General features: G+C 42.0%; 1 protein-coding gene and 4 non-coding genes across 10 annotated transcripts; all 5 read left to right on the forward strand.

Annotated features, from left to right (window-relative positions):
• Positions 1-1,509: 1,509 nt before the first annotated feature.
• LOC127779027 (60S ribosomal protein L44) lies at positions 1,510-13,294 on the forward strand. 6 transcript variants are annotated; one of them, XM_052305693.1, is made up of 4 exons: positions 1,510-1,656; positions 2,480-2,659; positions 2,847-2,921; positions 5,792-6,095. In XM_052305693.1, the coding sequence occupies exons 1-4, from the start codon at positions 1,654-1,656 to the stop codon at positions 5,849-5,851; spliced, it is 318 nt and encodes a 105-aa protein (XP_052161653.1). In that variant the 5' UTR covers positions 1,510-1,653; the 3' UTR covers positions 5,852-6,095. The 6 variants fall into 6 exon arrangements, with proteins under 6 accessions (XP_052161653.1, XP_052161652.1, XP_052161650.1 ...); XM_052305692.1 differs by lacking the exon at positions 5,792-6,095 and adding an exon at positions 3,018-3,260; XM_052305690.1 differs by lacking the exons at positions 2,480-2,659; positions 2,847-2,921; positions 5,792-6,095 and adding exons at positions 5,252-5,431; positions 10,046-10,120; positions 10,217-10,459 and having other exon boundaries at positions 1,511-1,656.
• On the forward strand, positions 2,234-2,305 carry LOC127780997 (small nucleolar RNA R66). Its single transcript, XR_008018887.1, has one exon. It is a non-coding gene; the product is annotated as a small nucleolar RNA R66 (small nucleolar RNA).
• On the forward strand, positions 5,006-5,077 carry LOC127780998 (small nucleolar RNA R66). Its single transcript, XR_008018888.1, has one exon. It is a non-coding gene; the product is annotated as a small nucleolar RNA R66 (small nucleolar RNA).
• LOC127780999 (small nucleolar RNA R66) lies at positions 9,433-9,504 on the forward strand. Its single transcript, XR_008018889.1, has one exon. It is a non-coding gene; the product is annotated as a small nucleolar RNA R66 (small nucleolar RNA).
• Positions 12,205-12,276, forward strand: LOC127781001 (small nucleolar RNA R66). Its single transcript, XR_008018891.1, has one exon. It is a non-coding gene; the product is annotated as a small nucleolar RNA R66 (small nucleolar RNA).
• Positions 13,295-15,598: the final 2,304 nt, after the last annotated feature.

Below are 15,598 nucleotides of genomic sequence, written 5' to 3' on the forward strand. Positions count from 1 at the left end.
TGTCAGCCAAAACCAGAGACATTGCTACTGAGGGAGCTCGTTTGCATAGTTTGAAGAAGGCGCCATGTCCGCCAAAACCGGAGACATTGTTATCGAGGGACCTCGTTTGCATAGATGGGTTGTACTCTCTCCATATTTTAATGTATGACGCCGTTGACTTTTTAATCAACATTTGACCATTCGTCTTATTCAAAAAAAAATTATGTAATTATCATTTATTTTATTGTGGCTTGATTTATCATCAAATATTCTTTAAGTATGACATAAATATTTTTATGTTTGCACAAAAAATTTGAATAAGACGAATGGTCAAATATTATTCGAAAAGTCATCATACATTAAAATACGGAAGGAGTATATGGTTTTCGGATAAGGATGAAAAACAGACTTAGCGACAAAGTAAGAGACCTAAAGTGAACTTATTTTGAGGGATAAAGTCCACTTGGACTTCCTTAACTATAAGGGAATAAGTTAACTAATCATAAACCGTGCGAAAAAGATCCAAAAACATACGGAGCGACAAAGTAAGGGACCTATTGTGAACTTATTTGAGGGATAAAGTCACTTCCTTAACAACAAGGGAATAAGTTCACCTCACGGCCCTCAACTTTATGTTGAGTTTGTCTGAGGTCCCTAATCCGCGATAGCAAAAATCTCTACCCCACAACTATCACAAACCGTGCAAAAAAAGATCCCAAGACAATATTGATCCATTTTCCCCGGTTTTGCTGACGTGGCATACGGTGGGACCCACATGTCAGCGTCCTGTCTTCTCCTCTTTTCTTTTTTCTTTTTTTTTCTTCTTCTCTCTTCTCCTCTTCCCTTCTTCCCCTAGCCTGAGAGGCCGGCAGGTGGGCGAGCAGGCGACGGTAGGAGGCAGCAGCGGTGTGCGGAGCAGGCAAGGGGTAGCGGGCGACGGGCGACGCCTCAGAGAGGGTGTGGTGTGGGCGTCGCTGTGCTGTGTCGAGCAGAGCGAGGTGGCGTCGGTGGGGTGTAGAGGACGACGGCAGATGGAACCGACGGCGGATGCTGTAGGGGACGATGGCGCGGAGGACGGAGTAGGCCGGGAGAGGATGACGCCGATGCGCTTAGGGTTTCACCGGGAGACCCCGCCTTCACCGTCTTCGTGCCCTCACCGGAGTCTTTCCACAGCGTCCTCGGGCTGCGGCATCCCAACGACAGCGTTGCCGATGGGTGGGTCTCACATTTTCCTTCTATTTCACTTACATGTGGGACTCACGTATTATTTTATTTTTATTTTGCTGACTAAGATGTCACGCCAGCGAAACCAAGACATCTATACTGCCATGGGATATAAATTGAACGGTTTTGTATATTTAAGGGTGAAGATTTGTGGTATTGAGGATAAGGGATTACAAACAAACTCGGTGTAAAGTTGAGGGACATCAGGTGAACTTATTCCAACTATAAGGCAAAGCATCACGGCCCATGGCCCATGGGATGCGCATTCTGGTCCACAAAGCAGCACACGCTCTCTCCCCCACCAGTAAGCCCTAGCCTCCAGGAGCTCACCCGTATAAAGTCGCAGACCTTCTCCTTCCCCTCCCCGCCGCCACTCGCCGCAGCGTGTCGATCAGACAAGGGAGCGCCTCCGAAACCCTAGCTCCCCCCTTCCCTTCCCCGGCCGCCAAAATGGTACGCTTCTTCCTCCTCGCCGTCCGCCTCTCTCCGCCGCACGACGGCAAGATCATGCGCTCGTGTGTCCTCGTGCCAGTCCACGGCACCCTGCTCTGGTCGATTTGTAGGGGGATTGCTTTCTTTATTCATGTTGATCTGCTGTAGATGTGGGGGATCTTGAGCCGGAGGATTAGCTAGCTTCTTGTTGATGCGGTTTCGGGATTTAGAGATTTAACACGGAGATAGATAGTTTCTCTTTAGCGATTTCTTTTTTTCATGTTGATATAATGATATCCACGGTGATTGTACTAGTTATGGTTTTCTTTATCTTCAATGCTTTGTATGATTGTTTTTGATTTGTGGGTAGAGACCAGATTATTGTTGTTAAGATGGACGGATTCTCCGAGCTGGTCCTTTGCATGCTCTGAAGCGCAGAAAATTTGTGTAATGGGTTATATCTGGATTATGTGTAGCTATTAACTTCTGTAGTAAACATTTTCATCTTCCTTTGAGGACATGGGATGAATTCCTTTTTTTCTTCTCTTGTTGTGCTAAAATTGTTCGGTAATCTTGTCTGTGGCTTTGACTGATGGGCTCCGATGATGGCATGAAATCTTTGAGACCTGACATTCTTGTGATGACAAACATAAGCATATTTCCTGAGGACCCAATTGAGGTTTTAACCATTGGTTTGCTGAATGTGTCTTCACTGTTGAAAAATTTGGACACACATTTGCTTCAAATTATGCACATTCGACTGTTGTTTATATGCCTGCAATGTCCATTCCACATTCAGTATTTGTTAAGCTGACTGCTTTTGTTTCAAATTTGTTTTGTATAGGTGAACGTTCCCAAGACCAAGAAGACCTACTGCAAGAACAAGGAGTGCAGGAAGCACACCCTTCACAAGGTCACTCAGTACAAGAAGGGTAAGGACAGCCTGTCTGCCCAGGGAAAGCGCCGTTATGACCGTAAGCAGTCAGGATATGGTGGTCAGACCAAGCCTGTTTTCCACAAGAAGGTATTGTGACAGTTTATATGTGATTGCGCAGTGTTGTGTGTTACTGTCTCTCTTCATTAGAAACATATGGTGTCATGATTGATGTGTCTGTTCAATGCAAACATGTGGTAATAACCATCACGTAGTTTTAAAGTATGACTTTCAGCTGTGCATTTTTCATGTTATGATACATGGTTCCTGTTTTCAGGCAAAAACCACCAAGAAGATTGTGCTGAAGCTGCAATGCCAAAGCTGCAAGCATTACTCCCAGCACCCCATCAAGGTATTTTTGCATTGTCAAGATTCAAGCTGAAAATTCTCATGAATCAGTATCTTTTTAGATGTGTTGGATGCTCACTTACATAATTATTCTGTGCAGAGGTGCAAGCATTTTGAAATTGGTGGAGACAAGAAGGGCAAGGGAACATCTCTTTTCTAAACTACCTACTGGATACTGAAGTTGTGGGTCTACTGTGCTTCATACTTCAATGTTATTAGGAGCTTAATTTAAGCAGACCATATCATGTATTCAAGTACTCTAGCAAGGATTGGCTTTCTGCGGAATCAAGTTTTGTTGCTTAATGCTCATTGAATCCAATGTGATGCATGTGTTTATGTTGCACTGCAATTTTGTCTTATGGCAGTTTTATCTCCCTAAGTACTCGGTGTCTGTTTTTCGTTATCTTACCTGTGTTTGCAGTCCTAGAGCGACCCACTTAAACGAATTCCTGTGACATGAATCCCTGAGAGGTTAGTCTGATGAACTTCCATTTTTCAGACCGAATTTCGTATATGGTTAACTATACTATGTTTTGTTCAATATCTTCGTCACGAGATAGAAGGTATGGAATACCATGGATGGAGGTGAATTGTAAGATAGGCCTTGGTCTTGTGATTGTTATCTTAGAAGGTCGATACTAATGTTTGGTCTTGTGGCGTTAGTGAAACTGTTTTCGTAGCAATGTTTGGTCTTGTGATGTTAGTGAACTGTTTTCGTAGCATTGTAGTACTTGTTCCATTCTTCATGCATGATTTGGATAGGTTATTGACAATTGTTTATAGAAATGAATTAAATATTACACTCCTAAATTATTATAAACCGAATAAATAGCTTAGAACGAGCCAGGCAATGGTGATGTAGAAAATTTCTAGTTTGAGAACCGTGGTATGCATATCCCGAAGTTCATAAGCTGAAAAGATTGCCCCCTAAACATTACGAATATAACTTTATGAAAGAGAGTTTCTCATAAAAAATACCAATATAACTTTTCATATTTTAAATATTTTTACGTCTATTAAATTTTTAAGGTTTCAAGATTTGACTGCACTTATAGGAGATACTGCTATAGAAGAATCAACGAGAAACGAATTTTCAAGTTACGATAAACTGGTAGTAGTAAGATTTTGTGAACAAGGATAATGCATATCTGCGTAAAAAAATATATAGTGCAAATCACATATACATTGAAAATCTAGAAACTATTGTCACAAAGAGTAAAATTTTTTACCAACCAAACGGCCACAATGTCGCGCAGGGCTTATCCGGGGCACTACTGCCCATGGGCTGAAAGTGCGGCCACAAGCCCAGAATATCTTGCGGGGCTTAGCCGGGGCACCACGGCCCATGGGCTCTATCTCCCTCACCAGTAAAGCCCTAGCCTCCAAGACCGCACCCGTATAAAGCCGCAGACCTCTCTCTCCTTCTCCTCCCCCGCCGCCGCCGCTCGCCTCCGAAACCCTAGCCGCCCCCTCCCCGCGGCCGCGAAAATGGTACGCTTCTCCCTCCTCCTCCTCCTCCTCCTCCTCCTCCCCTCCGCCGCACGACAGGAAGATCGCACGCGTGCTTGTCCTCGTGCCAGTCCACGGCTCCGCGCGCGCCGTCTTTCTCATGGTCTTTCTCGATTTGTAGGATGCGTTCTTTATTCATGTTGATCTGCCGTAGATGGGGGGATCTTGAGCCGGAGGAATAGCTAGTTTCTTTGATTATGCGTTTTGGGGTCTAGCGGATTTTAACATGAGATGGTTTCTCTTTAGCGACATTTTTTTTTGTTCATGTTGATGTCCACGGTGATTGTTCTAGTTATGTCATTTTTATCTTCAAGACTTAAATGCTTTGAATCGTTGGTGTAGACCAGATTATTGTCGTGAAGATCGACGTATTTTCCGAGCTTACCCTCTGCATGCTGAAAATTTTGTAGTGGATTATATCTAGATTATATGTGTATTGTTGACATTCAATTAGCACTTAAACTTCTGTAGTATAAACATTTTCATCATCTTCCTGTGAGGACATGGGATGAGTTCCTTTTTTTCTCTCTTGTTGTTCTAAAATTGTTCGGTAATCTTGTCTGGCTTTGACTGATGGTCTCCGATGATGGCATGAAATCTTTGAGACCTGACATTCTTGTGATGACAAACATAAGCATATTTCCTGAGGACCCAATTGAGGTTCTAACCATTGGTTTGCTGAATGTGTCTTCACTGTTGAAAAATTTGGACACACATTTGCTTCAAATTATGCACATTTGACTGTTGTTTATAGGCTTGCGATGTCCATTCCACATTCAGTATTTGTTAAGCTGAGTGCTTTTGTTTCAAATTTGTTATGCATAGGTGAACGTTCCCAAGACCAAGAAGACCTACTGCAAGAACAAGGAGTGCAGGAAGCACACCCTTCACAAGGTCACTCAGTACAAGAAGGGTAAGGACAGCCTGTCTGCCCAGGGAAAGCGCCGTTATGACCGTAAGCAGTCAGGATATGGTGGTCAGACCAAGCCTGTTTTCCACAAGAAGGTTCTGTGACAGTTTATATATGATTATGCAGTGTTGTGTGTCTCTGTTCATTAGAAACATATGGTGTCATGATTGATGTAGCAGTGCTATGTGTCTGTACAATGCATGTGGCAATAACCATCACGTAGTTTTAATTGCATGTGGCTTTCAGCTGTGCATTTTTCATGTTATGATACATGGTTCCTGTTTTCAGGCAAAAACCACCAAGAAGATCGTGCTGAAGCTGCAATGCCAAAGCTGCAAGCATTACTCCCAGCACCCCATCAAGGTATTATTTCATTGTCAAGACTCCAGAGCTGAAAATGAATCATTATTTTGCTGGATGTGTTGGATGCTCACTTGCATAATTGTTCTCTGCAGAGGTGCAAGCATTTCGAGATTGGTGGAGACAAGAAGGGCAAGGGAACATCTCTTTTCTAAATTGCTTGCTACCTACTGGATACTAAAGTTGTTGGTCTACTGTGCTTCAATATTTCAATGTTATTAGGAGCTTATTTAAGCAGACCATATCAATGTATTCAAGTATCATCGTCTGACATTTACTCTAGCAAGGATTGGCTTTCTGCTGAATCAACTTTTGTTGCTTAATGCTCGTTGAATCCAATGTGATGCATGTGTTTATATTTTGCAGCAATTTTATCTTACGACAGTTCTATTTCCCTTAGTCCTCAGTATCCCTTTTTTTTTTGTTATCTTACCTGCTGTCTTTTGATTAGTAGTTAGCAAACATAGAGCGACCCACTTTAATGACTTCCCGTGACATGAATATGACCTCGAGAGATTAGTCTAGTGAACTTATTCAGACTGAATGTTGTATTGTTAACTGTACTGGCGTTTGGTCAGTATCTTTCGAAACAGATTGAATGTAGGGACGTAATTTTATTGCAAGATAATTCATTTGTTCTTGTGGTTCAGTATCTTGGAAGGTCTTGTGATGTTAGTGAATTCTTTTTGTAGCATTGCAGTACTTGCTCCGTCCTTAATGCATGATTCAATAGGCTACGCAATCTCGTTTGTAGCAATGAATTTTAAAAATTTGGAATTGCTAACTATCGTTTGACAGATTTATGAGCCTTCCATCATTCGTTTTTTTAAGCTGTCAGATGGTTTAAAAATTATAAATTATTATGAACCGAATAAATAGCTTCGAACAAGCTAAGCTATGCTGATGTAGAAAAAAATTAGTTTGAGAACCGTGGTATATTCCAAAGTTCGTAGCTGTCATAAGCCACCCATAAAAAACCGGATGGCAGCAATCACAACTTAGCATTGCTTCTCATGGCAATGTTCATATACTATAAGTGCAGGTTAGTTCAGACTTCAGACACCTGTGGTAATTGTTTTTTATTTTGTTCGTTAGAAGGTGGTTGGATCCATGGATTAAACTTTAGCCTCTGTATTTAGACACTAATTGAGAGTAAATATAGATTACTTACAAAAATAATTAAATAAATGAGAGCTAATTCGCGAGACAAATTTTTTAAGCCTAATTAGTTCATAATAAGAGAATGTTTACTGTAGCATCACATAGGCTAATTATGGATTAATTAGGCTCAATAGATTCGTCTCGCGAATTACTCCAAGATTATGGATAGGTTTTGTTAATAATCTATATTTAATACTTCTAATTAGTATCCAAACATCCAATTTGGAAAGTGCTAAAAAATTTTAGTCCCTTCCAAACACCCCCCTTATTATTTTTATCAAATAGCCACGTAAGCGTCATGTCAATAGCACGTGGGACAAAGACCCCTAGTCAAAGGCGTCATGTCAGCCAAAACCAGAGACATTGCTACTGAGGGAGCTCGTTTGCATAGTTTGAAGAAGGCGCCATGTCCGCCAAAACCGGAGACATTGTTATCGAGGGACCTCGTTTGCATAGATGGGTTGTACTCTCTCCATATTTTAATGTATGACGCCGTTGACTTTTTAATCAACATTTGACCATTCGTCTTATTCAAAAAAAAATTATGTAATTATCATTTATTTTATTGTGGCTTGATTTATCATCAAATATTCTTTAAGTATGACATAAATATTTTTATGTTTGCACAAAAAATTTGAATAAGACGAATGGTCAAATATTATTCGAAAAGTCATCATACATTAAAATACGGAAGGAGTATATGGTTTTCGGATAAGGATGAAAAACAGACTTAGCGACAAAGTAAGAGACCTAAAGTGAACTTATTTTGAGGGATAAAGTCCACTTGGACTTCCTTAACTATAAGGGAATAAGTTAACTAATCATAAACCGTGCGAAAAAGATCCAAAAACATACGGAGCGACAAAGTAAGGGACCTATTGTGAACTTATTTGAGGGATAAAGTCACTTCCTTAACAACAAGGGAATAAGTTCACCTCACGGCCCTCAACTTTATGTTGAGTTTGTCTGAGGTCCCTAATCCGCGATAGCAAAAATCTCTACCCCACAACTATCACAAACCGTGCAAAAAAAGATCCCAAGACAATATTGATCCATTTTCCCCGGTTTTGCTGACGTGGCATACGGTGGGACCCACATGTCAGCGTCCTGTCTTCTCCTCTTTTCTTTTTTCTTTTTTTTTCTTCTTCTCTCTTCTCCTCTTCCCTTCTTCCCCTAGCCTGAGAGGCCGGCAGGTGGGCGAGCAGGCGACGGTAGGAGGCAGCAGCGGTGTGCGGAGCAGGCAAGGGGTAGCGGGCGACGGGCGACGCCTCAGAGAGGGTGTGGTGTGGGCGTCGCTGTGCTGTGTCGAGCAGAGCGAGGTGGCGTCGGTGGGGTGTAGAGGACGACGGCAGATGGAACCGACGGCGGATGCTGTAGGGGACGATGGCGCGGAGGACGGAGTAGGCCGGGAGAGGATGACGCCGATGCGCTTAGGGTTTCACCGGGAGACCCCGCCTTCACCGTCTTCGTGCCCTCACCGGAGTCTTTCCACAGCGTCCTCGGGCTGCGGCATCCCAACGACAGCGTTGCCGATGGGTGGGTCTCACATTTTCCTTCTATTTCACTTACATGTGGGACTCACGTATTATTTTATTTTTATTTTGCTGACTAAGATGTCACGCCAGCGAAACCAAGACATCTATACTGCCATGGGATATAAATTGAACGGTTTTGTATATTTAAGGGTGAAGATTTGTGGTATTGAGGATAAGGGATTACAAACAAACTCGGTGTAAAGTTGAGGGACATCAGGTGAACTTATTCCAACTATAAGGCAAAGCATCACGGCCCATGGCCCATGGGATGCGCATTCTGGTCCACAAAGCAGCACACGCTCTCTCCCCCACCAGTAAGCCCTAGCCTCCAGGAGCTCACCCGTATAAAGTCGCAGACCTTCTCCTTCCCCTCCCCGCCGCCACTCGCCGCAGCGTGTCGATCAGACAAGGGAGCGCCTCCGAAACCCTAGCTCCCCCCTTCCCTTCCCCGGCCGCCAAAATGGTACGCTTCTTCCTCCTCGCCGTCCGCCTCTCTCCGCCGCACGACGGCAAGATCATGCGCTCGTGTGTCCTCGTGCCAGTCCACGGCACCCTGCTCTGGTCGATTTGTAGGGGGATTGCTTTCTTTATTCATGTTGATCTGCTGTAGATGTGGGGGATCTTGAGCCGGAGGATTAGCTAGCTTCTTGTTGATGCGGTTTCGGGATTTAGAGATTTAACACGGAGATAGATAGTTTCTCTTTAGCGATTTCTTTTTTTCATGTTGATATAATGATATCCACGGTGATTGTACTAGTTATGGTTTTCTTTATCTTCAATGCTTTGTATGATTGTTTTTGATTTGTGGGTAGAGACCAGATTATTGTTGTTAAGATGGACGGATTCTCCGAGCTGGTCCTTTGCATGCTCTGAAGCGCAGAAAATTTGTGTAATGGGTTATATCTGGATTATGTGTAGCTATTAACTTCTGTAGTAAACATTTTCATCTTCCTTTGAGGACATGGGATGAATTCCTTTTTTTCTTCTCTTGTTGTGCTAAAATTGTTCGGTAATCTTGTCTGTGGCTTTGACTGATGGGCTCCGATGATGGCATGAAATCTTTGAGACCTGACATTCTTGTGATGACAAACATAAGCATATTTCCTGAGGACCCAATTGAGGTTTTAACCATTGGTTTGCTGAATGTGTCTTCACTGTTGAAAAATTTGGACACACATTTGCTTCAAATTATGCACATTCGACTGTTGTTTATATGCCTGCGATGTCCATTCCACATTCAGTATTTGTTAAGCTGACTGCTTTTGTTTCAAATTTGTTTTGTATAGGTGAACGTTCCCAAGACCAAGAAGACCTACTGCAAGAACAAGGAGTGCAGGAAGCACACCCTTCACAAGGTCACTCAGTACAAGAAGGGTAAGGACAGCCTGTCTGCCCAGGGAAAGCGCCGTTATGACCGTAAGCAGTCAGGATATGGTGGTCAGACCAAGCCTGTTTTCCACAAGAAGGTATTGTGACAGTTTATATGTGATTGCGCAGTGTTGTGTGTTACTGTCTCTCTTCATTAGAAACATATGGTGTCATGATTGATGTGTCTGTTCAATGCAAACATGTGGTAATAACCATCACGTAGTTTTAAAGTATGACTTTCAGCTGTGCATTTTTCATGTTATGATACATGGTTCCTGTTTTCAGGCAAAAACCACCAAGAAGATTGTGCTGAAGCTGCAATGCCAAAGCTGCAAGCATTACTCCCAGCACCCCATCAAGGTATTTTTGCATTGTCAAGATTCAAGCTGAAAATTCTCATGAATCAGTATCTTTTTAGATGTGTTGGATGCTCACTTACATAATTATTCTGTGCAGAGGTGCAAGCATTTTGAAATTGGTGGAGACAAGAAGGGCAAGGGAACATCTCTTTTCTAAACTACCTACTGGATACTGAAGTTGTGGGTCTACTGTGCTTCATACTTCAATGTTATTAGGAGCTTAATTTAAGCAGACCATATCATGTATTCAAGTACTCTAGCAAGGATTGGCTTTCTGCGGAATCAAGTTTTGTTGCTTAATGCTCATTGAATCCAATGTGATGCATGTGTTTATGTTGCACTGCAATTTTGTCTTATGGCAGTTTTATCTCCCTAAGTACTCGGTGTCTGTTTTTCGTTATCTTACCTGTGTTTGCAGTCCTAGAGCGACCCACTTAAACGAATTCCTGTGACATGAATCCCTGAGAGGTTAGTCTGATGAACTTCCATTTTTCAGACCGAATTTCGTATATGGTTAACTATACTATGTTTTGTTCAATATCTTCGTCACGAGATAGAAGGTATGGAATACCATGGATGGAGGTGAATTGTAAGATAGGCCTTGGTCTTGTGATTGTTATCTTAGAAGGTCGATACTAATGTTTGGTCTTGTGGCGTTAGTGAAACTGTTTTCGTAGCAATGTTTGGTCTTGTGATGTTAGTGAACTGTTTTCGTAGCATTGTAGTACTTGTTCCATTCTTCATGCATGATTTGGATAGGTTATTGACAATTGTTTATAGAAATGAATTAAATATTACACTCCTAAATTATTATAAACCGAATAAATAGCTTAGAACGAGCCAGGCAATGGTGATGTAGAAAATTTCTAGTTTGAGAACCGTGGTATGCATATCCCGAAGTTCATAAGCTGAAAAGATTGCCCCCTAAACATTACGAATATAACTTTATGAAAGAGAGTTTCTCATAAAAAATACCAATATAACTTTTCATATTTTAAATATTTTTACGTCTATTAAATTTTTAAGGTTTCAAGATTTGACTGCACTTATAGGAGATACTGCTATAGAAGAATCAACGAGAAACGAATTTTCAAGTTACGATAAACTGGTAGTAGTAAGATTTTGTGAACAAGGATAATGCATATCTGCGTAAAAAAATATATAGTGCAAATCACATATACATTGAAAATCTAGAAACTATTGTCACAAAGAGTAAAATTTTTTACCAACCAAACGGCCACAATGTCGCGCAGGGCTTATCCGGGGCACTACTGCCCATGGGCTGAAAGTGCGGCCACAAGCCTAGAATATCTTGCGGGGCTTAGCCGGGGCACCACGGCCCATGGGCTCTATCTCCCTCACCAGTAAAGCCCTAGCCTCCAAGACCGCACCCGTATAAAGCCGCAGACCTCTCTCTCCTTCTCCTCCCCCGCCGCCGCCGCTCGCCTCCGAAACCCTAGCCGCCCCCTCCCCGCGGCCGCGAAAATGGTACGCTTCTCCCTCCTCCTCCTCCTCCTCCTCCTCCTCCCCTCCGCCGCACGACGGGAAGATCGCACGCGTGCTTGTCCTCGTGCCAGTCCACGGCTCCGCGCGCGCCGTCTTTCTCATGGTCTTTCTCGATTTGTAGGATGCGTTCTTTATTCATGTTGATCTGCCGTAGATGGGGGGATCTTGAGCCGGAGGAATAGCTAGTTTCTTTGATTATGCGTTTTGGGGTCTAGCGGATTTTAACATGAGATGGTTTCTCTTTAGCGACATTTTTTTTTGTTCATGTTGATGTCCACGGTGATTGTTCTAGTTATGTCATTTTTATCTTCAAGACTTAAATGCTTTGAATCGTTGGTGTAGACCAGATTATTGTCGTGAAGATCGACGTATTTTCCGAGCTTACCCTCTGCATGCTGAAAATTTTGTAGTGGATTATATCTAGATTATATGTGTATTGTTGACATTCAATTAGCACTTAAACTTCTGTAGTATAAACATTTTCATCATCTTCCTGTGAGGACATGGGATGAGTTCCTTTTTTTCTCTCTTGTTGTTCTAAAATTGTTCGGTAATCTTGTCTGGCTTTGACTGATGGTCTCCGATGATGGCATGAAATCTTTGAGACCTGACATTCTTGTGATGACAAACATAAGCATATTTCCTGAGGACCCAATTGAGGTTCTAACCATTGGTTTGCTGAATGTGTCTTCACTGTTGAAAAATTTGGACACACATTTGCTTCAAATTATGCACATTTGACTGTTGTTTATAGGCTTGCGATGTCCATTCCACATTCAGTATTTGTTAAGCTGAGTGCTTTTGTTTCAAATTTGTTATGCATAGGTGAACGTTCCCAAGACCAAGAAGACCTACTGCAAGAACAAGGAGTGCAGGAAGCACACCCTTCACAAGGTCACTCAGTACAAGAAGGGTAAGGACAGCCTGTCTGCCCAGGGAAAGCGCCGTTATGACCGTAAGCAGTCAGGATATGGTGGTCAGACCAAGCCTGTTTTCCACAAGAAGGTTCTGTGACAGTTTATATATGATTATGCAGTGTTGTGTGTCTCTGTTCATTAGAAACATATGGTGTCATGATTGATGTAGCAGTGCTATGTGTCTGTACAATGCATGTGGCAATAACCATCACGTAGTTTTAATTGCATGTGGCTTTCAGCTGTGCATTTTTCATGTTATGATACATGGTTCCTGTTTTCAGGCAAAAACCACCAAGAAGATCGTGCTGAAGCTGCAATGCCAAAGCTGCAAGCATTACTCCCAGCACCCCATCAAGGTATTATTTCATTGTCAAGACTCCAGAGCTGAAAATGAATCATTATTTTGCTGGATGTGTTGGATGCTCACTTGCATAATTGTTCTCTGCAGAGGTGCAAGCATTTCGAGATTGGTGGAGACAAGAAGGGCAAGGGAACATCTCTTTTCTAAATTGCTTGCTACCTACTGGATACTAAAGTTGTTGGTCTACTGTGCTTCAATATTTCAATGTTATTAGGAGCTTATTTAAGCAGACCATATCAATGTATTCAAGTATCATCGTCTGACATTTACTCTAGCAAGGATTGGCTTTCTGCTGAATCAACTTTTGTTGCTTAATGCTCGTTGAATCCAATGTGATGCATGTGTTTATATTTTGCAGCAATTTTATCTTACGACAGTTCTATTTCCCTTAGTCCTCAGTATCCCTTTTTTTTTTGTTATCTTACCTGCTGTCTTTTGATTAGTAGTTAGCAAACATAGAGCGACCCACTTTAATGACTTCCCGTGACATGAATATGACCTCGAGAGATTAGTCTAGTGAACTTATTCAGACTGAATGTTGTATTGTTAACTGTACTGGCGTTTGGTCAGTATCTTTCGAAACAGATTGAATGTAGGGACGTAATTTTATTGCAAGATAATTCATTTGTTCTTGTGGTTCAGTATCTTGGAAGGTCTTGTGATGTTAGTGAATTCTTTTTGTAGCATTGCAGTACTTGCTCCGTCCTTAATGCATGATTCAATAGGCTACGCAATCTCGTTTGTAGCAATGAATTTTAAAAATTTGGAATTGCTAACTATCGTTTGACAGATTTATGAGCCTTCCATCATTCGTTTTTTTAAGCTGTCAGATGGTTTAAAAATTATAAATTATTATGAACCGAATAAATAGCTTCGAACAAGCTAAGCTATGCTGATGTAGAAAAAAATTAGTTTGAGAACCGTGGTATATTCCAAAGTTCGTAGCTGTCATAAGCCACCCATAAAAAACCGGATGGCAGCAATCACAACTTAGCATTGCTTCTCATGGCAATGTTCATATACTATAAGTGCAGGTTAGTTCAGACTTCAGACACCTGTGGTAATTGTTTTTTATTTTGTTCGTTAGAAGGTGGTTGGATCCATGGATTAAACTTTAGCCTCTGTATTTAGACACTAATTGAGAGTAAATATAGATTACTTACAAAAATAATTAAATAAATGAGAGCTAATTCGCGAGACAAATTTTTTAAGCCTAATTAGTTCATAATAAGAGAATGTTTACTGTAGCATCACATAGGCTAATTATGGATTAATTAGGCTCAATAGATTCGTCTCGCGAATTACTCCAAGATTATGGATAGGTTTTGTTAATAATCTATATTTAATACTTCTAATTAGTATCCAAACATCCAATTTGGAAAGTGCTAAAAAATTTTAGTCCCTTCCAAACACCCCCCTTATTATTTTTATCAAATAGCCACGTAAGCGTCATGTCAATAGCACGTGGGACAAAGACCCCTAGTCAAAGGCGTCATGTCAGCCAAAACCAGAGACATTGCTACTGAGGGAGCTCGTTTGCATAGTTTGAAGAAGGCGCCATGTCCGCCAAAACCGGAGACATTGTTATCGAGGGACCTCGTTTGCATAGATGGGTTGTACTCTCTCCATATTTTAATGTATGACGCCGTTGACTTTTTAATCAACATTTGACCATTCGTCTTATTCAAAAAAAAATTATGTAATTATCATTTATTTTATTGTGGCTTGATTTATCATCAAATATTCTTTAAGTATGACATAAATATTTTTATGTTTGCACAAAAAATTTGAATAAGACGAATGGTCAAATATTATTCGAAAAGTCATCATACATTAAAATACGGAAGGAGTATATGGTTTTCGGATAAGGATGAAAAACAGACTTAGCGACAAAGTAAGAGACCTAAAGTGAACTTATTTTGAGGGATAAAGTCCACTTGGACTTCCTTAACTATAAGGGAATAAGTTAACTAATCATAAACCGTGCGAAAAAGATCCAAAAACATACGGAGCGACAAAGTAAGGGACCTATTGTGAACTTATTTGAGGGATAAAGTCACTTCCTTAACAACAAGGGAATAAGTTCACCTCACGGCCCTCAACTTTATGTTGAGTTTGTCTGAGGTCCCTAATCCGCGATAGCAAAAATCTCTACCCCACAACTATCACAAACCGTGCAAAAAAAGATCCCAAGACAATATTGATCCATTTTCCCCGGTTTTGCTGACGTGGCATACGGTGGGACCCACATGTCAGCGTCCTGTCTTCTCCTCTTTTCTTTTTTCTTTTTTTTTCTTCTTCTCTCTTCTCCTCTTCCCTTCTTCCCCTAGCCTGAGAGGCCGGCAGGTGGGCGAGCAGGCGACGGTAGGAGGCAGCAGCGGTGTGCGGAGCAGGCAAGGGGTAGCGGGCGACGGGCGACGCCTCAGAGAGGGTGTGGTGTGGGCGTCGCTGTGCTGTGTCGAGCAGAGCGAGGTGGCGTCGGTGGGGTGTAGAGGACGACGGCAGATGGAACCGACGGCGGATGCTGTAGGGGACGATGGCGCGGAGGACGGAGTAGGCCGGGAGAGGATGACGCCGATGCGCTTAGGGTTTCACCGGGAGACCCCGCCTTCACCGTCTTCGTGCCCTCACCGGAGTCTTTCCACAGCGTCCTCGGGCTGCGGCATCCCAACGACAGCGTTGCCGATGGGTGGGT

This window comes from Oryza glaberrima, chromosome 7, assembly GCF_000147395.1.
Source record: "Oryza glaberrima chromosome 7, OglaRS2, whole genome shotgun sequence".
NCBI lineage: Eukaryota > Viridiplantae > Streptophyta > Magnoliopsida > Poales > Poaceae > Oryza > Oryza glaberrima.

Bases quoted from the DNA above. Each gene is read 5' to 3' on its own strand.
- LOC127779027 (XM_052305693.1), top strand. The intron at 2,660-2,846 runs GTATTGTGACAG...TCCTGTTTTCAG, and splicing joins AGCCTGTTTTCCACAAGAAG to GCAAAAACCACCAAGAAGAT. The intron at 2,922-5,791 runs GTATTTTTGCAT...TGTTCTCTGCAG, and splicing joins ACTCCCAGCACCCCATCAAG to AGGTGCAAGCATTTCGAGAT.